General features: G+C 42.9%; 1 protein-coding gene across 1 annotated transcript in view; it reads left to right on the top strand.

Annotated features, from left to right (window-relative positions):
* Positions 1-211: 211 nt before the first annotated feature.
* Positions 212-23,924, top strand: part of TMEM135 (transmembrane protein 135) — a 612,430-nt gene continuing 588,717 nt past the window's right edge. The window contains exon 1 of the mRNA XM_082245904.1: positions 212-416. Coding sequence (XP_082102030.1) covers positions 276-416 — 141 coding nt within the window. The 5' untranslated portion in view covers positions 212-275. The remainder of the gene's footprint in view (positions 417-23,924) is intronic.

The raw sequence follows: 23,924 nt of genomic DNA, 5'->3' as shown, positions 1-23,924 counted from the left end.
CAGGCTGTGTGAGGATCACATTGTAGTAATGAGGAATGCGGTGGAGCCGATCACACATCGTACAATCCACAACACACAGACAGCTCCATCCAGCTCCCCTCAGCCTGTAAGGAGGCGCGCTCCCGCCCCTCGGTCGCCGAACGTGCGCGTTCCCGCCGTCCTGAGGAGTCCAGGGCTTTGCACGAGAGTAACCCCGAGTCGTCTAGTGGCTCCTCCCCCTCTCCCCATTCTCCCACTCCTCCCCCTCCTCCTCCTGACAGCTCCTCTACCTCAACATGGCGGCCTTCAGCAAGTCCATCCCGCACAGCTGCTATGAGATCGGCCACACATGGAACCCGTCCTGCTTCACCTCCTACCTGCAGATCACACAGGGCGCCATGGAGGAGTCCTTCAAGATCTATGCGCCCCTCTACCTGGTGAGCAGAGGGGGGGAGGGGGGAGTATGGAAGCCGGGAGGGGACATTCTTCTGTCAGATGTGTACACAGCTCTGTACAGTCACACTCACCTTCCTGCTGGGAGTTGTAGTTCCACCTCTGATAGGAGTCTGGGCTCACCTCCACCCAGGGGGCTCAGTCATGGTGTCACTGTGTCCTATGGTGACAGCGTCACATTCATCGCCATGGTCACCAAGTGTCACCAATCAGGAGAGATCTGTGACCTCTGTGCTGCGTCCTCACAGGGGGGGTCCTGCGACAAAGTCCTCTGTGCTGGGACAGCGCCGCCATTGTGAATGAGCGCCCCTCAACCCGGGACCCGGGGCGCTTCTTTATCATAGCGTAACCCAACGCACAGAGGACGATCATCACTCATTTATATATTACACCTTCATTCATTCATTCCACCTCATTCATATATTACACCTTCATTCATTCATTCCACCTCATTCATATATTACACCTTCATTCATTCATTCCACCTCATTCATATATTACACCTTCATTCATTCATTCCACCTCATTCATATATTACACCTTCATTCATTCATTTATTCATTCCACCTCATTCATATATTACACCTTCATTAATTTATTCATTCATTCAACCGCTCATTCATATATTACACCTTCATTAATTTATTCATTCATTCAACCGCTCATTCATATATTACACCTTCATTCATTCCACCACATTCATATATTACACCTTCATTCATTTATTCATTCCTCCACTCATTCATATATTACACCTTCGTTCATTTATTTATTACACCTTCATTCATGTATTCATTCCACCACTCATTCATATATTACACCTTCATTCATTTATTCATTCCACTTGCCTTTCATTTTCTTCATTTATTTATTAATTCCAAAACTCATTCATTGTGCATTTCATTTCATTATTCATTCCACTGTTCATTCATTTTCTTCATTCAGGTTTTAATAATTCCACCATTTATTAGGTTATTCCAGTTTTATTTACCTTCTTTCTTTTATTTATTCATTCCACCATTTATTTATTTAACCATTCCTTATTCATTCCAGTATTTTATTCATTAAAGCGGAGTTCCAGCCATTTACTCACCTGTCCAACGGTCCAGCGATGCGGCCGCCGGAAGCCTCGATCCTCTCCCTCGGCGCCGGCATCACTGCTGTGGGCACCCGGCTGTTACAGTTTGCGGCTTCACAGCCGGGTACCCACTGCGCATGCGCGAGTCGCGCTGCGCGCCGTGATTGGCCGGCAATCTTCTGGGACCACTGACGTGTCCCAGAAGATTGCAGGGAGGGAGGGGGAGAGGAGAACTTCCGCTCAGGGCGCCGCGGCGCTCCGAGCGGAAGTGGGAGCGGGTACCTGTCAAAACTAGGTACCCGCTCCCCCCCCAAAAAAATGACATGCCAAATGTGGCATGTCGGGGGGTCAGGACTCCCTAAAGCGGAAGTTCCACTTTTGGGTGGAACTCCGCTTTAATTGCACTGCTCATTCATTCATTCCTTCCACCACCATTCATTTCACCACTCAATCATTTATTTATTGCGCCATGCATTTCACATTTATTCATTCCATTTCATTATTCAGTCCTCTGTTTATTTATTTTCTTCCTTTTACTGTTCATGTATTAAACCGTCTTTCATTCACTTATTCATTGCACTAATGAGTAGATGTACCAATCATATATTTACTAGTGATCGACTGATATCGGTTTTTCGTTGCCGATACCCATATTTTGGAAATGCATATCGGTATCGGCCGATATGCGCCGATATTTTCGTACATTTAAAAACTATTTTTTTTTCTTTGACAGGTACTGTTGTGGAGGGATCTGGGGGTCTGAAAGACCCCAAACCCCTCCTCTGCACTTAAAAGCATTCAAAATGCCAAGTTTGACTGTTTTGAATGCTGTCATTTTTTTTAATCTGGCGCCAGACAGTACCCGGAAGTGATGTCATGATATCACTTCCGGGTTTTTACATGGAGACCCAATCAGAGCTGAATGTGGCTTTGATCGGGTCTTAGGCGGCCGTGCAGACTGGTTGCCCTGGTCTCCCGGTGGGAGGCGGCGGGAGAGGGGGGACATCCCCTCCCGCTCCTTGTAATGACAGCCGATAGGCTTCTCAGCCACATCGGTTGTCATTACAAGACAGCCGACCATTGGCTATGGACGCCGGTACCGGGGTGATGTCTCTAGCTGCAGCCATCACACCGGTACAAGCACTTTCCGAAATATCGGTAACCTCCGGGGCCGATTCCGTTATATCGGGAAAAGCGCAGATCGGCCTCCGATATATCGGCTCTGCCGATAATCAGTCGATCCCTAATATTTACCCATCATTCCTTCATTTATTTATTAATTCCAACATTCATTGAATAATTGCACTGCTCATTCATTTATTCATTGCACCATTCATTCATTAATGTATTTATTTTACTGTTCATTTATACATCCAGTTATTAATTCAGCTCTTCATTTTTCTTAATTCTACTGTTTATTCATTCCACCATTTTATGAATGTATTCATTCCACTGTTTATTTAACCTTCCTTCTTTTATGGATTCATTCCACCATTCATTTATTTAACCATTCCTTATTCATTTATAGTAATCTTTTATTCATTCCACTGTAAATGTATTTCTTCCACCATTCATTTCACCACTCAATCATTTATTCATTGCACCATTCAATCCATTGTCCATTCGTTCATTTCACCATTTATTTATTTATTTCCTCTGTTCATTCATTTCACCATTTATTTCCTCTGTTCATACATTCATTCATTTCACCATTTATTTATTTCCTCTGTTCATTCATTCATTCATTCATTTCACCATTTATTTAATTATTTCCTCTGTTCATTTATTATCTTCATCCTACTGTTCATGTATTTAACCATTCTTCATTTATTTATTCATTCCAACATTCATTCATTTATTCATTGCACCTTTTATCTTTTCCACCATTCATTTATTTAACCACCCTTTATTCAATCCACTATTCTGTTATTTATTCATTCCACCATTCGTAAATTTTTTTTAAGCTTTTTATTTATTTATTTCATCGTTTATTCATTTCACTGTTCATTTATTTTCTTCCTTTTACCATCATTTATATAACCATCCTTTTATTTATTTCACCATTAATTAATGTATTAATTTCCCCATTCATTCATTTATTTATTGCAGTGCTCATTCATTTATTCATTCCAAATATGTCAAAACAAAAACAGGGATTGGGGGAGGAACCAATCATCAGTACAGCCATGTCTTACAATGCAGTGCTTGTCATGTGACCAAAAGCATGCAAAAAACAAGAAAATTTATACCTGGAAAGGGAGGTGCCCAAGGTACAAAAGTGGTAAAAAAATGACAAGTCAGACTGGTAATGATGTTAAGGTGCCTCATTTTATTACTAAATAATATTACAATTTTATTACAAAATATTACATAATAATAAATAATATTACATAATAATAAATAATATTACAGTTTTATTACAAAATAATATTACATAATAATAAATAATACAATTTTATTACATAATAATGACATAATAAATATTACAGTTTTATTACAAAATAATATTACATAATAATAAATAATACAATTTTATTACATAATAATATTACATAATAATAAATAATATTACAATTTTATTACAAAATAATATTACATAATAAATATTACATAATAATAAATAATATTACAGTTTTATTACAAAATAATATTACATTATAATAAATAATACAATTTTATTACATAATAATATTACATAATAATAAATGATATTAGTTTTATTACAAAATAATATTACATAATAATAAATAATACAATTTTATTACATAATAATATTACATAATAATAAATAATATTACATAATAATAAATATTACAGTTTTATTACAAAATAATATTACATTATAATAAATAATACAATTTTATTACATAATAATATTACATAATAAATAATATTAGTTTTATTACAAAATAATATTACATAATAATAAATAATACAATTTTATTACATAATAATATTACATAATAAATATTACAATTTTATTACAAAATAATATTACATAATAAATAATATTACATAATAATAAATAATATTACAGTTTTATTACAAAATAATATTACATTATAATAAATAATACAATTTTATTACATAATAATATTACATAATAATATTACAGTTTTATTACAAAATAATATTACATAATAATAAATAATACAATTTTATTACATAATAATATTACATAATAATAAATAATATTACAATTTTATTACAAAATATAAAAAGTAAAAAGCCAGTAAATATCAATGTTGTAGTGAATTGGCTATGGTGCAGATCACAGCATCCATATAGGACAATCAGCCCCTCACCCAACGTGAATCACCACACAAAACAGACAACAGGAATTAGACTGTGCACCAATCGGACAAAAGGATGGCACATAAAACATTTTGTGTTTTGTTTTTTGTCCGATTGGTGCACAGTCTAATTCGTGTTTTCATGTCGTCTGTTTTGTGTGACAGGGGTGTAACTACAGGGGTTGCAATTGCAACCGGGCCCCATGGGCCTGTGTGGCTCCCCTGTACACCTGGATAGGAACGCGGTGGGGGCAGCATGTAGAGAAATCACCGCCCTCCTTTTTCCTCCTGTAGCTGCAGGAGGAAAATGGAGGAGATTGGTTCCTCTGTATGTGGCCCCCGCCACTCCTCCTATCCAGTTCACTTGTGTTTTGCTGTCTCTGGGCCCCTGTGTGCACCCCCCCCCCCCACTGTGCTGCCCCTCCCTCTTCTGCCGGCTGCAGGGGATGTGTCACAATAGAGAACCAGGAAGGGGTCGGTAAATATGTAATTTACCAGCTCCTTCCTTTTCCGAATGGACAGAGTCATAGTCAGTGACATTGTAAAAAAAAATTTAAGCAATTGTTAAAAAAATTATACAATTAAAATCCCAAAAAATAAAAACTACTGAAACCAGTGGGTGAACTTCCAGGGTTGCAAAGGTCACACTTGCGACCGGGTCCTGACATTCCACCACCGTGGGGAGGTCCCAAGATGGCAGGAAGGGGGCCCACTGCAGAACTTGTGAAAGGGTCCCACTGCGGGCCTGTAATAAAGGGCCCCACAACGAGAGTAAAGAGCCCCAGGCTTGAGGGGAAAGGCCCCAGCCAGGGGTCTAGGGGGCCCTTTATGGTTTCTTGCATCAGGGCCCTGAAGGTTCTAGTTATGCCTCTGTTGTGTGGGAGTTCACGTTGGGTGAGGGGCTGATTGTCCTATATGGATGCTGTGATCTGTACCATAGCCAATTCACTACAACAATCGTATTTATTGGCTTTTTTACTTTTTATATTTTGTAATAAAATGAGGCACCTTAACATCATTACCTATCTGACTTGTCATTTTGCTAACCACTTTTGTACCTTGGGCACCTCCCTTTCCAGGTATTTATTCATTCCACCATCATTCATGCTACAGTGCCCAAGGCAGCCACCCCCTCCTGCCCGTCCCTTGTCACGACCCTGCCCATTGCAATCCTGGTGACATATGAAAGCTCTCTGCTGCCAGTTCAGATCTATACTCCAGGAAGGTATATAAAGCCGCCTGTCACAGCAGAACTAAATCCAGAACTGTTGCTGGTGTGCCTTTGTCAACTCCTATCTGCGCCTTCAAGCCCTCCAATGGCTGGTGTCCTAGCTGATCACATGATCGTGGACATTACAGTGAAACTTTGCTTTATCTGAGATCCACAAGTCAAAAACCTTATTTATTTATTATATATTTATTAATACATGCAATATACTGTATACACATCAAAGTGATCCCTCTGTGACCAGTCCCTGCTCTTCCCTGCTAAGTGCTACATGTATGACCGTGTCCAAGAAACAATGGCTTCTAACATTCTGTGTTGCTCTACCAGAGTCAGAGTCTCTCTTTGTAGCGTAGGGAAGTAGAAAAGGAACCTGTGATCCGGGGGCATTCAGTGCCAAGTTAACACTTATGCACTGCAAATTCAGTGCGAATTTAAAGCGGCACACAGTGCAAATTGGCATTGTGATTCCTGATTGCCATGTACGATTTCAATGCCAATTTGTGATTTTATTTTCTATGAAATCTAGACAAAAAAAATAAAGTAATAACTTGCAGGGATATGAACACTATACTGCAGTTTCAATCTAGTCCCACAGAAGTGTATGAAGCTGTTATAGAAAGGTCCATGGGAAGCACTCCACAAATGGTGGATGTCTCCCGTCGGGAACGCACCATCTTTATGGCGATGATACAAACAATAGCACGATCATAGAAAACACCACTTGTATGTTTTTTTGAGGAAGTTAAAAATCGAGTCCACGGAACACTTTGGGATTAAAGATTGATGGCGATCTTAGGGGACACGTACGAAAAAAATTTCATCAGATCTGGCAGCCCTGGTTAGACCATTTCCCTCCTTTACAAATGACCTCCCGCTCTCTGGAACTGTGATGGTACAATGAGGCCCAGCTTAGAACCCCCGGGATACCTGATTTGCACCCCCCCCCATTCTTTTTTTCTCCTTTCTTCTTGTTGCGTACCTCTTTTTCCTTGTTGGGCTTTGTAGGCTTCAGATGAGCAACTGCTCAAATCTTCTATTTGGGTTACAGAATCGTTGGGATGCCAATAGAATGGAAAGCATGATATTGCTTCAATTGCCCTAGTGCTGTTTCTTTGGCAGATCTTGTGAATGTTTGACCTTTATATCATAGACAGCTAATTAATACTTCTAAATGGACTATCCACAAGTTTTGCTTTATCCATGTTATACTATGTCATTAAAGCGGAGTTCCGCCCCCCCCCCCATGAAATAATTGAAAGTTAGTGCCGGTTCACACTATAGCGAGTGCTCCGATCGCATGTAATTTGGAGCGCACTGCTCCTTCATTACATGCGATCGGAGGTGCGGATGCGAATTCAGCCATACACTTTGTATGGCTGAATTTGCACTGTATCCGCATCGAACACGCACAGGACCCTTTTTTTTTCAGCCGCATCAGGATCAGATCACACAGTGGTTCACACTTGTGCGATCCGATCCTGTGCGAACTGTCAGATCGCACTGCAATATGCGATCAAACTGGGGGGGTGTCGTTAACATTTCATTGACACCCCCTGCGTATCGCATATGGCAGTGGGAACTGCCAGATGTGCGTATCGCGAATTTGCAGCCTTCCCGCATCGCACAAGTGTGACCCGGCACTCAGCAGCTACAAATACTGTAGCTGCTGACTTTTAAATAGTAGAACTTACCTGTCCAGGGAGCCCACGATGTTGGCACCCGAAGCCGATTTTCGTATCGGCTCTCGGTGCCGTTGCCGCTATCCAGGATAAGGGAACCCGGCAGTGCTGGCTCCCTACTACGCAAAGCGCACTGCGCTTTGCAATTTGCCCGTTGGTGGAGAAAAAAGGAGGGGGGCCGAATTTCCGAGGGACAGCACCATGGCGCTGTCTCCTGGAAGTGGGGAAGGGTACCTGTCAAACAGGTACCTTTCCCCTCCTCCCCTGAAAGGTGCCAAATGTGACACCGGAGAAAGCATATAAGCGGAGTTCCACTTTTGGGTGGAACTCCGCTTTAAGCCATTGTCATCCTAGCCCTAAATTTAGGGAGGAATATCTTTAGACTGTGTATTATTACCTTTTGGTCTCTACTTCAGCAATGTACTGCTCCTACTTCTCTTCGTATTGTAAAAACTCAATACATTTCAGTAAAAGAAGTTTATGGAGCTGAAATTCGCACTAAACTGCACTAAAGAAGTTAATTTATTTCAGTAATTCAATTCAAAAAGTGAATCTCATATTATTCAGATTATATAGATTTCAAGCATTTCTTTCTTTTAATTTTGATGATTATGGTTTAAAGCTATTGAAAACCCAAAACTCAGTATCTCTGAAAATTAGAATATTGTGAAAATGTGCAATATTGTAGACTCGTAGGTTTCCTGAGCCTTTAAATGGTCTCGTAGGTTACACAATCATGGGGAAGACTGCTGACTCGACAGTTGTCCAGAAGGCAGTCATTGGCACTAGGGATCGACCGGTTATTGGCAAAGCCAATTATTGGAGGGCCGATATTCACTTTTGCCAATATATCGGTATCGACCCCGGAACGGCTGATATTACCGATATTCCAAATATTGCTCATGTATGGGTAAAACGATGTCACATAGCCTAATTCTGTTTGGAAATGTTATTGAATATACCACTCACATATGTACAAATTAAAGATATGAGCAATTCCACATTAGCAGATCTGCATCTCTCACCCATTTGCCTTTAGTGATACCCGGGTGATACCGCTCCATTTGACATCCACTCAATACCGCTCCGTCCCTCACCATTTCCCACCCACCCGATACCGCTCCATCTCTCACCCACTTGCCGTAAGTGACACCCGGGTGATACCACTCCATTCGACATCCACTCAATACTGCTCTGTCCCTCACCCGCTCCATCTCCCACCTCCGAGATCGTATGCCGGACGGAGCGGTATCACCCGGGTGTCACTTACGGCGGGTGGGTGGGAAATGGTGAGGGACGGAGCGGTATTGAGTGGATGCCAAATGGAGCGGTGTCACTTACGGCAAGTGGATGAGAGCTGCAGATGGCAAGTGGATGAGAGCTGCAGATCTGCTAATGTGGAATTGCTTATATCTTTAGTACATTATGTGAGTGGCATATTCAATAACATTTCTAAACATAATTATGCTATGTGACATCATTTTACCCTTGCACTCAACTTCTTTGGTCGACCATGGTGAGGCCTGTTCTAAGTGGAACCTGTCCTGTTCAACCACTGTATGGTCTTGGCCACCGTGCTGCAGCTCAGTTTCAGGGTCTTGGCAATCTTCTTATAGCCTAGGCAATCTTTATGTAGAACAACAATTCTTTTTTCAGATCCTCAGAGAGTTCTTTGCCATGAGGTGCAATGTTGAACTTCCAGTGACCAGTATAATGCCCCGTTTCCACTGAGCTTTCTGGTACGGTTCGGTACGGTACGCTATTTATGCCGTTTCCATTGTGAATGGTACCCTAATTCCGAACCGTACCGTACCACTTTTTTGGGACCCTTTCGTTGGGGTACCAAGCACATTAGTACCGTACCAACAGGGTGGAACTACGCTCTGCAGAACTTTGATTGGTTGACAGAGAATCGTCTATCACAGCTTTCCTGCTACACCACGCCTATCATGAAAGGGTACTATTGGCAGTGGAAACGCAATGTGTACCGTTCCGAACCGTACCGTACTGAACCGTACCGTACCACTCAGTGGAAACGAGGCATTAGTGAGTGAGAGCGATAACACCAAATTTAACACACCTGCTCCCCGTTCACACCTGAGACCTTGTAACACTAACGAGTCACATGACACCGGGGAGGGAAAAGGGCTAATTGGGTCCAATTTGGACATTTTCACTTAGGGGTGTACTTACTTTTGTTGCCAGTGGTTTAGACATTAATGGCTGTGTGTTGAGTTATTTTGAGGGGACAGCAAATTTACACTGTTGGAGCCGGTTCACACTAATCCGACTCAAAGTCGCCCGTGCAGCACAACTTCATCGCGGCTTGCAAACGACTTCCCACAATAGAAGCCAATGCAAGTCACTCCGACTTTGCCCAAAAATAGTGCAGGATCCTTTTTCTAAGTCGGAGCAACTTGAGTCGCTCAGATTAGAACGGTTCCATTGCACAGCATGGAGTGCTACTTGTCAGGTGACCAAGTTGCCTGACAAGTCGGATCAGTGTGAACCGGCTCTTATACAAGCTGTGCACTCACTACTTTACATTGTAGCAAAGTGTCATTTCTTCAGTGTTGTCACATGAAAAGATATAAAAATGTGAGGGGCGTACTCACTTTTGTGAGATACCGTGTTGTGTATGAGTTTCACTTTTTGAATAGAATTACTGAAATAAATTAACTTTTTGATGATATTCTTTGAGATGCACCTGTATATGTGAACAGTCTTTATTGGAAAAAATGCTCTTTTACATGACATGCAAATCTATGCTTTTCGGATCTGATCCGCATAGAGTTCTTAGGTGTGAACCGGCAATAAAGACAGAACAAGCTTCAGGCATGTTTGCTGAAAAGGCCTCTCCTAATTGTTTTCAAAAACTATAACGCAACCCACAGCAACCAATCCACGTCTGTCCAGTCTTCCTAAATGGCCCCTTTAGGCTGGCTTCGGCTTCCAGAGAAAAATGCATATGGAGACATTTTGCGGGGATAGAGCTCGGTTTGTATCTGCATGCAGCTTCCTCTGTGGATTGTGGAGATACAGCACAGATTCTGGCTGTTTTTTTGTATTTTATATGAACAGAGATTTAGTCTTGGAAAGTGTGAATGTGACTTTTATTTGCATTCTATGTTCCCTGGATGTGACAGTTCGCTCTCTGCATGCATGTGTCCTTGACTTTGATACATTGACCCCTTTCCCAGTTACAGCTGCCACTTGGCAGGCATGTCTTTCTAGGGAAAGGGTCATCGTCCACAGTTCACAGATATCGATGAATGAAATGCACTGTTTTAACAGGTCAAGAGTCTACATCGGGAGATTGTGAGAGCCGAGGAAGATGTTTAGTGCTGTTTGCAGGCCGGGATTGCACGTTTTTGGTCCTCATTGCTGTGCATGATCACCCAATCAGATTTAAATAAAAAATCATTAGCAGGAAAGTACTTGTTGTTGGGATGGTGAGCCCCTTAGCTGTTGTTGTCTGTAAACAATGGAAACTAAGAGCCGGTTCACACTGGGGCGACTTGTCAGGCGACCTGGTCGCCATGGGTCGCCTGCCATAGATTAGCACAGGACCCGTTCTAATAGGAGCGACACAAGTCGCTCCGACTTAGAAAAAGGGTCCTAAGCTACTTTGAGGCGACCTGGAGCGACCTGCATTGACTTCAATGATATGAGGTCCGTGCATGTCTCTCCGAGGACGCTGTGCACCGCGACTTCACAGGTCGCCCGGCAAAGTCGGGTCGCGCCTATGTGAACCGGCTCTAAATGTTGGAAATTTTCATCTGATTCAGGCAGTTCACACTAGTGCGACTTAGGGCTCTTTCACATGGACGATCCGATCAGATCCGCCTGTCAGTTTTTTAGGCGGATCTGATCGGATCCTCCATGCAGCTCTATGGGGCAGAGGATGTCAGCGGAGACACCTCCGCTGACACCCGCTGCCACCCGTATCCGATCCTGTCCGTGAAATCTGGACGGATGGAAACCCTATTTTTCCATCCGTGCAGGGATCGGATTGGATCAGATCGGATGAGAGCGGACAGGCGGTCCGCTCTCATCCGATCCCCCATAGAGAGCAGCGGAGGCTGTGACACCTCCCTCTCCGCTCTGCAAGCGGAGACGGAGCTGTCATCCGCCGGCTCAGCGGGGATTGGCGGATCGATCCCCGCTGAGCAGCACGGATCCGCATACGGAGGCGGACCGTGTGAAAGAGCCCTATGTCTTGGTTCACACTATAGCGATGACAGACATCGCATGTGATTCGGAGCGCACTGCTCTGAAAATGTACGATGCGAATTTAGCCATACAGATTGTATGACTGAATTTGCATCGGATTCAAAAAGAACACGCACAGGACCCTTTTTTTGGGCCCGCAGCAGAATGAGATCGCATGGTGGTTCACACCTATGCGATCCGATTCATGTCCGAACTGTCAGTTCGCACTGCGATATGCAAACTGATCTGGGGGTGTCGTTAACTTTGTATTGACACCCCCCAGTGATTCGCATATGGCAGTTTGAACTGCCTGCGATTTGAATGCGAATCCTGCAGTTTATTTGCAGGGTTCCGCATCGCAAATATGTGAGCCGGCACTTATCACGCAACTTTGGACACAGAGGGGGAATTTTCTAAAGCTGGTGCAGCTGTGCATAGTAACCAATCAGCTTCTAATTTCATATTGTTAAATTAAGCTTTGACAATAAGAGCCCATTCACATTAGCGTGACTTGTCAGCCTGACAAGTCGCGGTCGGTAGCGGTCCATTGATTAGCACAGGACCCGTTCTAATAGGAGCGACACAAGTCGCTCCGACTTAGAAAAAGGGTCCTGTACTACTTTGGGGCGACCTCAGAGCGACTTGCATAGACTTCCATTATGTGAAGTCTCTGAAAGTCGCGCCGAAGTCGCTGTGCACGTGACTTCACAGGTCGCCACCCAAAGTCGTGTTGCGCTAGTCTGAATGGGCTCTAAAACCTAGAAGCTGATTGGTTACGATTCCCAGCTGCACCAGATTCTGTGTTTTTAGTAAATTTTCCCCCATAAAGTAGCATAAGTCGCAAACCATTGATTTCAGTGACACCCGTTCCAATCTATGCAACTTAAAGGTCTCTGCACTACTTTGATGTGACTTTCTTGCGACTTGAGTGCCAGAGAGTGTAAAGTCACATGAAAGTCACCATAGTTGCACTCAATCGCATGACTTTGGAGTCGCAATAGTGTGAATTGAGCCTTCGTCTATATTCTGCTTGTGCCAACTTCAATGTTTAATTTATTTTATTTTTCATTTATATTTTTTATTTTGCTCTTCAGCAAAGCACATAGTACAGTACAACAGGAAGTAGTTTGCCAAACCATGGAGGATTATTAGCAGTCATAAGGTACATAACCGTAAGAGCAATGAAAGAGTCAATACACATCCGGAACCGTGTCATCTTGTACGTCCTCTTTTAAGTTCGATTTCCATATTGCTTAGTGTTGAAGGGAAAGTATCCATACCTCCACCTCCTGTGAATATTCCGAAATGTAAAAAATAAAATTAAAATATTGGATCCTTCAAGATTTTAAATTAGGGAGCCTAATTCACACTTGTGCGACCTTGGAGTGCAACTTTGACCCAACTTTGGATGGGTGCAGCTTGTGTGTAACTTTTTGCCCCTCTGCAGAGTCGAACCCACTGTTGCATGTACAACATTCAGGCATGACTTTCTTGTAACTTTTGAGGGTTAACATTAAAGTCTGTGGCCCTCAAGTTGCATGAAAATCAGACCAAAGTAGTGCAACGAATGGAAATTTTGGTACCTAAATCGAAAATTCAGGATGCACTTGGGCGAAACTGAAAATGACAGTTAAAATTATATATATATATATATATATATATATATATATATATATATATATATACAGTATCTCACAAAAGTGACACCCCTAACATTTTTGCAAATATTTTATTATGTCTTTTCATGTGACAACACTGAAGAAATGACACTTTGCTACAATGGAAAGTAGTGAGTGTACAGCTTGTATAACAGTGTAAATTTGCTGTCCCCTCAAAATAACTCAACACACAGCCATTAATGTCTAAACCGCTGGCAACAAAAGTGAGTACACCCCTAAGTGAAAATGTCCAGATTGGGCCCAGAGAGCCATTTTCCCTCCCAGAGTCATGTGACTCATTAGTGTTACAAGGTCTCAGGTGTGAATGGGGAGCAGGTGTGTTAAATTTGGTGTTATCGCTCTCACTCTCTCATAGTGGTCACTGGAAGTTCAACATGGCACCTCATGGCAAAGAACTCTCTGAGGATCTGAAAAAAATTGTTGCTCTACATAAAGATGGCCTAGGCTATAAGAAGATTGCCAAGACCCTGAAACTGAGCTGCAGCATGGTGGCCAAGATCATACAGCGGTTTAACAGGACAGGTTCCACTCAGAACAGGCCTCACCATGGTCGACCAAAGAGGTTTCTCCTCCACAATGGCACATCAAAATGTACCATTGCGAGTATGTTTGCTATGTCTCCCAGCAAGAGCATGGAGGAGATTCCAGGAGACAGGCAGTTACTCTAGGAAAGCTGGACAGGGCCGTAGAAGGTCCTTAACACGTCAGCAGGAACGGTATCTGTTTCTTTGTGTAAAGAGGAACAGGATGAACACTGCTAGAGCCCTAAAAATGAACTCCAGCAGGCCACTGGTGTGGATGTCTCTGACCAAACAATCAGAAACAGACTTCATGAGGGTGTCCTGGGGCCCGAAGTCCTTTAGTGGACCCTGTGCTCACTGCTCTGCACCGTGGAGCTCAATTGACATTGGTCATTGAACACTAGAACTGGCAGGTCCACCAGTGGTGCCCTGTGCTTTTTACAGATGAGAGCAGGTTCAACCTAAGCACACGTGACAGACGTGAAAGGGTCTGGAGAAGCTGTGGAGAACATTATGCTGCGTGTAACATCGTTCTGCATGACCAGTTTAATGGTGGGTCAGTGATGGTCTGGGAGGCATATCCATGGAGAGAAGCACAGACTTCTACAGGCTAGACAATGATACCCTGACTGCCATTAGGAATCGGGATGAAATCCCTGGACCAATTGTTAGACCCTACGCTTGTGCAGTGGGTCCTGGGTTCCTTCTGGCGCACGACTATGCCCAGCCTCGTGTGGCGAGAGTATGCAGCCAGTTCCTGGAAGATGAAGGAATTGATACCATTGAATGGCCCCCACGCTCTCCTGACCTAAATCCAATAGAACACTTCTGCGACATTGTGTCGGTTCTTCTGACGTCTCCGAGTTGCACCTCAGTCTGTTCAGGAACTCTTTGATGCCCTGGTCTAGATCTGGAGGGAAATACCCCAGGACACCATCTGTTGTCTGATTAAGAGCATGGCCTGATGTTGTCAGGCATACATACAAGCACATGGGGGCCATACAAACTGAGTATAATTTTGAGTTGTGCAATGAAATTTCAGCAAAATGGATTAGCCTGCTGCATCATTTTTCCACTTTGATTTTCGGGGTGTCTTTGAATTCATCCCCTCTGTAGATTGATAATTTTCATTTCCATCAATTGATGTGGCATCCTTTCCTTCCTAACACATTACCCCGTCCATATCAATATAGATATCCAGCATCATTTTTTCCCCATTAAGATTCTGATGTGTTTTCAAATTGTTCCTTTAATTTTTTTGAACTGTGTGTTTGTAATAAATTCATCTTTTTAGTTCATATCGTGAATCTAAATTAATCTGAATTTAATGTCGGCTATTATCGGCACCTTTTTAGCACAAGAAAAGCTCAAGAAAAATGTATTCCTTTAAATTCTATATACAGGTGCATCTCATAAAATTAGAATAACATGGAAAAGTTAATTTATTTCAGTAATTAATTTTAAAAAGTCAAACTCCTATATTTTATATAGATGTTTTACACACAGAGTGATATATTTCAAGCTTTTCTAGTGAAAACACAAAATTTCAGTATCATTGCTCCCCAAATTATCACTGCCCTTGGAAGCTTTCAAATCATCACTGACCTTGGAAGCTTTACACTGGACCTCATGCAACTTGGATTCTGTACCTCTTCCTCCATACTCTGGGACCTTCATTTCAAAATGAAATGCAAAATTTTCCACAGTCGGTGATGGTTTGGGGAGCCATGTCATCTGCTGGTGTTGGTCCACTGTGTTTATCAAATCCAAAATCAAAGCAGCCCTCTACCAGGAAATTCTAGAGCACTTCATGCTTCCCTCTGCTGACCAGATTTATGGAGATGCTGATTTCACTTTCCAGCAGCACTTGGCACCTGCCCACACTGCCAAAACTACCAATACCTGGTTTAACCACTTCTGGACCGGAAGGTTTTGCCAAAAGTACAAATACCTGGTTTAATGATCATGGTATCACTGTGGGCCAGCAAATGATTGATGTGCCAGCAAACTCGCCTGACCTAAACACCATAGAGAATCTGTGGGGTATTGTCAAGAGGAAGATGAGAGACACCAGACCCAACAATGTACAGTCAGGTCCACAAATATTAGGACATTGACACAATTCAAATCTTTTTGGCTCTATAAACCACCACAATGAATTTGAAATGAAACAAACAAGATCTGCAGACTTTCAGCTTTAATTTGAGGGATTTACATCCAAATCAGGTGAACAGTGTAGGAATTACAACAGTTTGTATAAGTGCCTCTTACTTTTTAAGGGACCAAAAGTAATGGGACAGATTAACAATCCTAAATCAAACTTTCACTTTTTAATACTTGGTTGCAAATCCTTTGCAGTCAATTACAGCCTGAAGTCTGGAACACATAGAGATCACCAGATGCTGGGTTTCATTCCTGGTGATGCTCTGCCAGGCCTCTACTGCAATTGTCTTCAGTTCCTGCTTGTTCTTGGGGAATTTTCCCTTCAGATTTGTCTTCAGCAAGTGAAATGCATGCTCAATCGGACTCAGGTCAGGTGATTGACTTGTCCATTGAATAACATTCCACTTCTTTCCCTTAAAAAACTTTGGTTGCTTTCGCTGTATGTTTTGGGTCATTGTCCATCTGCACTGTGAAGCGCCGTCCAATGAGTTCTGAAGCATTTGGCTGAATATGAGCAGATAATATTGCCCGAAACACTACAGAATTCAAAGATAATGGTGGGGTTGCGGCGCTCAGATAATGGTTCGTGTTTTTAGCAAGAACAATCCAGTCTGCTTACCAGATGGAAAATAAAAATAAACCTGTCGTCAAATAAAGATGATGTTGAATCACTCGATTCCAGCTTGGCTCAATCGACTCGGCAGAAACAGCAAGGCATATGTAATCAAGCAAAAAGAGATCTCATGGTGCAGTACTTTGAAACTGATAGTTAAGATAAGAACCATCACCAAGGACCCTTGCTATGCCATACTCCACTATGGTTAGACAGGCTGCTTACCAGATATGAATATAAGTTAGGCGATACACTCTAAAGAGACCGTCGCCAAGACCCCTTTACAAGCCACAATCGACGGTGGTCAAACAAGCTGCTTACCAGACTCTAATAGAAGGTAGGCGTTTTTAAGCAGATGGCATATTCCACTCAATTACAAGGGATTCCACCTCAGGTGATCAACGCAATCCAGGGATCAGGTCTCAAAATTGCAGTATATAATCAAAACGAGAAGGGATGCATCGAAATTTTCGGCCGAAAATGGGCCTATCCCATTTCGGCCGAAAATGGGTTAAAAATGCCTAAATTAATGGCCGCCGTGAGGAAGGAGGAGGGCGCATCACAGGTTTGAAAAGTCCCGCCTCTGGCCGGCCACCCGCCTCTCAATGATGTCCCTACTACTACGATCTGTGCATGAATGAAGTGACATACCAGGTGGGAGGGCGGGCGAGCGACCGCTAATAGCTGTAATTATGTGAGCCCTTCACTTCAGGGGGGGGGGGGGAGCTGAGGCAGCTTACCAATGGTATTAGTATTATGCAGCATGAGGGGGTTAAGGTATTGTCACTGATGCATTAGTGACCAACCAGTGGCAGTTAATTAACCCCTTTGTGCTGCATTAGTGCAACCAGTGTTAATTAACACTGATACTGGTTGCACTAATGCAGCACAAAGGGGTTAATTAACTGCCACTGGTCGGTCACTAATGCATCAGTGACCAGCAGTGGCAATACATTAACCCCCTCATGCTGCATAATACAAATACCATTGGTAATTAAATTAACCACTTGCCAACCCATCACAGTACATATACTGTGACAGGGTGGCAGCGACAGGTGTACGTCGCTGCCTGTTTTTGGTGTATGCCCCTCTTCTATCAAAATTATTTGGGGGAAAAAGTCATTTTCGGTTTCGGTTTCCGGCCAAGGGCATCCTGCATTTTCGGTTTCGGCCCAAAATTTTCATTTCTGTGCATCCCTAATATATAGTGTAGTATGCTTGGACACAAGGATAACCTCTACCAAGAACCCTGTGGACCAGAAGGAATCACCTTTTGGATATGAGTGAATGGGCTGCTTACCAGAAATACTTCATGTAATAAGATAAATTCAGGTAACAGGAGTCCAGGCAGATCCTTGATGGTATAGGAGATCTCATATGCAGGGAGTAATCCAATATCCAGATTGCATCAGACAATGAACAGGGTATACCACCGATATGTTCCAGTACCCAGAAAGACCCGGCTTATATTCAGTTCGGCTTATACTCGAGTATATACGGTATTCAGAAATTGGTGTGATCATGATGATTTCTTTTTTATGTATACTGGGGATTTTAGGGGTTCGTGTCTGTTGGCTTTGCTGGCCTCTGCCATGAGATATATTTTAGTCCTGTAATAAATATTAAAAAGAAAAATCTGTGCTTGGGGGAAAAAAATCGATACCGATCTGGAAGTATTATTTTGTTATAAGCTCACAAAACAGTACTTCGGATCGGCATTGGCGATTTCACAAAGCAAAAGATCGGGACCAAAAAAGTCAGATCGGTGCATCCCTAATCCTACATAGAAGGATCACAGGAGCTCTGTGATCATTCCAGGGAGAAGAACGATCAGCTGTGTTTACAACAGCTGCCCATTCTTCTCTCTCAGTCGGGAGCGATCGCGAGTGGCCGGCGGCAATCGGAGCCGTCTGCCCCGTGCATCGGAGTCCCCGCTGACGAATGGGGGCGGGAGCGCGCCGCCCCCTAGGAACAGGCATGCGACCGACGTAGGGCTACGTCAGTTCGCACAGGAGGGGCTGTCTGCCGCAGTAAATCTGCGGCGGGTGGTCCGGAAGAAGTTAATGAGCTTTAGGAGGGCAGCTTCTGTGGTGTGTTATGGGCAAAGGCCAGTCTGTGAGTAGTCGTGTAAGTTGTAGGTGGTAGCTCAGATGGTTATGAATTAGGCTTTCTAGAAGTTTTGGAGATTTAGTGTATTTTATTTCTATCCAGAGTTTAACCTTAAAAGACGCTCAAGGATAGAAAGATGCTCATACTGTGGTTTTCAAATGGTAGCTGGGGGTGAGAATTGTTATTGCAGAGCTTTTGAAGTGCAGGCTGTCAGTAACAGAGTCCATCCAGCTCATAGCCCAGGAGCTCAATCGTTCAGAAAGCCTCATCACAATCACAGCGCTTCTGCTTTGTGTTTGTTGGGAAAATCCTTTAATTCATTCTCTGATGTTCCGAGGATTTCCTGTGAGCTCTGGCTGCTGGCTCAGGCTTTAACTAACCTTGTGGCAATGGACCACTACAGAAGAGATCTGTTGTGTGATTATGGCAGATAATTGTAGATCTCCTTAGTGATCAGAAGCAGCAGAGATGACCTGATTCACCCATCTTCTCCCCAAGATTTTACAAATTGATCCTTATAGGAATAAATCGGGTTAGTATAATACGTTTTATAGAATCGGTAAATGTTAGCAAATGCTCAGGTCCAAAGTTACAGATTGGGATTCCTGATTGTTCTCTTTATTGCAAATTAAATCTATACAATTAAAATAAATCTGAATTAATTCAATTCCGCTACTTAAATAAATCCTAGTCCAGCCTTTTTCAACCTTTTCAACACAGAGGAGCCCTTGAACTAACTTTCTGGTCTCAGGGAAATCCTGCTTAAAATGACTATACAATAAAATCTTGGCTTGAGAGTAACTTGGTCTAAAAGCGTTTTGCAAGGCAAGCAAAAATTTTTAATAAATGTTGACTTGATATACAAGTAGCGTCACGTCACTACTGAGTATAAAAGAGAAGAGAGGCGCCTTTAAGTGTAGCAATATGGTTACATTTAATGCAGGTACAACACGGTCACATGGTTGATGATTAAAACAGGCACATCTAAGTATGCAGGAATCCGGGGTAAAGCTGTCCACATGGACCGTCATCCTCACCGCCATCGATCTCATTCCTTCCACAAGAGCTTCAAGCCTTGCTTTCAGATCGCTCTACTGCAGGTTAGTTTTCCTGGTCACGATTGCAGACTGACAGTGGTGAGAGCCGGTGTTCCGTGAAAAAACCATACCCGTGAAAATTCCCTACCCTACGTCATTGAACAGCTGAGGAGCTTACTAGTGCGCATGCTCGGAGGGTAGGGAATTTTCACGGTAGTGTGTTCTAATGTTACACCGCATTAGCTGTTGCGGCGGTTACATTAAAACATCTCAGCTGCAACATGAATCATCTCCGCTCCTACCCCTGTGACTTCCCTGATCTTGGCTACTAAATGTAAAAGCGGCGGGTCTATGAAAATATAAAACACGGAGCCAAGATTTATATTTTCATACACCCGCCGCCGCTTTTACATTTAGTAGCCGAGAACAGGAAAGTGACAGGGGTAGGAGCGGAGATGATTCATGTTGCAGCTGAGATGCTTTAATGTAACCGCCGCAACAGCTAATGCGGTGTAACATTAGAACACACTACCGTGAAAATTCCCTACCCTCCGAGCATGCGCAATGCTAAGCTCCTCAGCTGTTCAATGACGTATCCAGAGCTGTGAGCATGCGCACTGCTAAGCTGTTCAGCTGTTCCATTACGTCTATGACAGGAAGTGACGTGGGTATGGAATTTTCACGGGGTATGGTTTTTTAATGTTACACCGGCAGTGCAGAGGACGGTCTATGTGTACAGCTTTACCCCGGATGCCTGCATACTTAGATGTGCCTGTTTTTATTTATCAAGCATGTGAGTTACTAAATGTTGTACCTTCATTAAATGTAACCATATTGCTACTCTTAGAGGCGCCTCCCTTCTCCTTTAGTGCCGGTTCACATTGGTGCGATGCGGGAACCCTACAAATCCACTGCGGCTTCCTGCATTGCACGCGACTCACACTGCCATATGCAAACTGCTGGGGGTTAACAAAACCCCCAGATTAGTTCGCATATCGCAGTGCGAACTGTCAGTTTGTCAGGAATCGGATCACATAGGTATGAACAAAATTCTAGCTATTCAGCAACTAATTGGGGTTATCAGTAAAAAAAAAAAATACCGGTCAGCGCTGATTAATCATTTGTATATACATTGATGTGAACACCCATGCGTTCTGATTCTGGTGCGGACCAAAAAAAGGGTCTTGTGTGACTTTGGTCCGAATGCGATGTAAATTCAGCCATGCAATCTGTATGGCTGAATTTGCATTGCACAGACATCGCATGTGATTTGCACAGCAGTGCAGTGCGAATCACATGCAATGTTGCATCTGTTTGAACCGGCACTTATACTCTGTAGCTCCTGCTGGATTTTGCTTCTAATCCCCTTGTGGAGGCGCCATTTGTGGATGGACATTTTATGGTTACACAACCTATCACATTGCTATAATCTTTTTCTATGGACTATAAACTGAAGGATTTATGACTAAATGGTTGTGAAACAAATCATTTGATTTTCTATTATTTCTTATGGGGAAATTCACTTTGATTTACGAGTGCTTTGGATTACAAGCATGTTTCTGGAACGAATTTCGTTTGCAATCCAAGGTTTTACTGGATCTTCAACTCCATGATATATTCATGTGATGGTCAGTAGCAAGAATGCTCCTTACACTTGTGGTCATTGGGTAACTCTTACAGATAACTAAAATGATTAATAGTGTCAGTGGGAACTTATTTGAGAGGCAGAAATTGCTCAAGGATGCCCTAGCAACATCTGGAGGAACCCAAGTTGAGAATCCCTTTCCTAGTCTGTAAAAAAAAATAGAGAATAATAAAAAATATGGTCTCACTCTTGCAAATGTGTAAACCTCCATCCCTAAATTCATGCAAGAAACAAAAGGAGGATTTCTCAATAAATGAATTTTTTGACTTTCTTAAAATCAGTGTGTTAACCTCATCTAAAGTCCCATGGGGCATCCTCCTTGAGCGATCAGCGGTCAGAGACTTCTATCAGTGTCTGGTAAAGCTTGTAGGAGACGTTTTTATTCTCCCTAGATTGTCCTATGAGGCTGCATGACCCCCTAACCCTCTGTCTGGACAGTGCTGATTGGCCCTGTGCTGATCAAATGCACCCTCCCAAGAAAAAAAAAACACTCTTTAACAAAACACACCAAACAGAGCATGTGCAGACCGCCCCCCCCCCCAAAGGCTCTGTCTTATCAGGAGATGGATTAAAGGTGGTGGAAGAAGGGGAGGATCAGAGAAGACAGGATCAAACAGCCTTTTTACATAATGCAGAGGATTAATCCTTTAGGTTCCACGGTGAGTATAACAAGCATGCTTTACTGCATATACACACTGATTTTACTGTTTTGGGTTTAGTAACACTGTAAAGTAGAACTCCAGTTTTCTCCGCCGACGCTTTCCCCCTCCCTTAGGCCATGCTTATATTATTCTTAAAAATAAAAAAAATTTCCTTTTCGTCTCTCCTCTTCTTCCTTGGTAGCGGTGGTGGGCAGTCTGGACTTTGTGTTGGACATAATTGGTTGCCATAGGTGACCTTCTCTACAGACGCCAATCTTTCCATTCCTTTCTATGATACAGACATCACACTGCAGCTCACATGCCTAACTCTGCAGACTATTATTGAATATCATAACTCTGCTGTCGCTGTCCTTGTAGCCTTCCTGCCTTCTGGGCAAAAATCACTGATTAGATTTGCATCAATTAGCTGGTATACATATTTGTTTCCTCTGGGTGTTGCTGTGCTAGTCACTGAAATCATCAGGAAGGTATCTGCCCTACTATCCTTCTGGAGTGACAATTGTTATCCTTGCCCAAATGATATCTTCACATGATCAAAGCTCAAACAAATAGAAACAAAGATCAATCACCCTGGTCACTGACCTGGCTTTTCTGTCTATTGAAGGGTAGAAATTAGATGCCAGATGCAAATCTTTAGCCAATCATTTAAGCACTGATTGCTTGGGTGGGGTGGCCCCCCAGGAAGTAGGAGAAATCCACATGTATCTTAGGAGGCCAAAGTCTTTTATTAATTCCACAAGTGACAACAAGAAAGCAAAAGGGGGGCAAAATCCCAATTCTGATTGGCTACAAGAAATCTAAAAACTGGAATAATAATTATGGGCAACAAGGATAAACTAAGGCTGGCCATACATTGTTCAGTTTTCCTTCAGATTTACTAAAACCAGGGCTTTTTTTTCAGTTGGAACTTGGTGGAACTCAGTTCCAACACCTCTGGTTCAGGCTTTCTCCAAAAAATCCAGCTTTTATGTTTACAATTGATGGCTGGTCTCCCAAATGGCCCCCATAGATCTGATCTCCTGAGTGGCTCCCACTAATGGCACTTTCCACTGCAAGCACCGGCTCGGCTCTACTCGGCCCTGTTTGCTTTTCCACTGCTGGTACCGCATGGTACGGTGTTGGAACGGTTCGTGCGGTACGGTATGGTTTGCTTTTCCACTAATGTATTACTAAAGTTAAGTGGGTGGGATAACAACGATTCTCTGACCAATGAATGACTAGTAGTGACTGCATGCAAAGGATTGTGGGATATGGTACCGGGTATGGTACCCCTTGGAACCACAATCGAGGTGGTACTGTTTTAGAGAGCCATACTGTTTGGTTCCATGCAGTGGAAAAGCGCCGCCGTACCGTACCGAACCGTTCCTACACCATACCATGCGGTACCAGCAGTGGAAAAGCACAAAAGCGAGCCGAACCGTTCGGTTCCATGCAGTGGAAAAGCGCCGCCGTACCGTACCGTACCGAACCGTACCATGCGGTACCAGCAGTGGAAAAGCACAAAAGCGAGCCGAACCGTTCCATTCCATGCAGTGGAAAAGCGCCATAAGTGCAGGATGGGGGACAAGGGAGA

The sequence above is a fragment of the Pelophylax lessonae genome (assembly GCF_965119305.1).
Source record: "Pelophylax lessonae genome assembly, chromosome: 2".
Lineage (NCBI taxonomy): Eukaryota > Metazoa > Chordata > Amphibia > Anura > Ranidae > Pelophylax > Pelophylax lessonae.
Note: the sequence above shows the minus strand (reverse complement) of the source record. Positions and strands in the feature narration are given on the sequence as shown.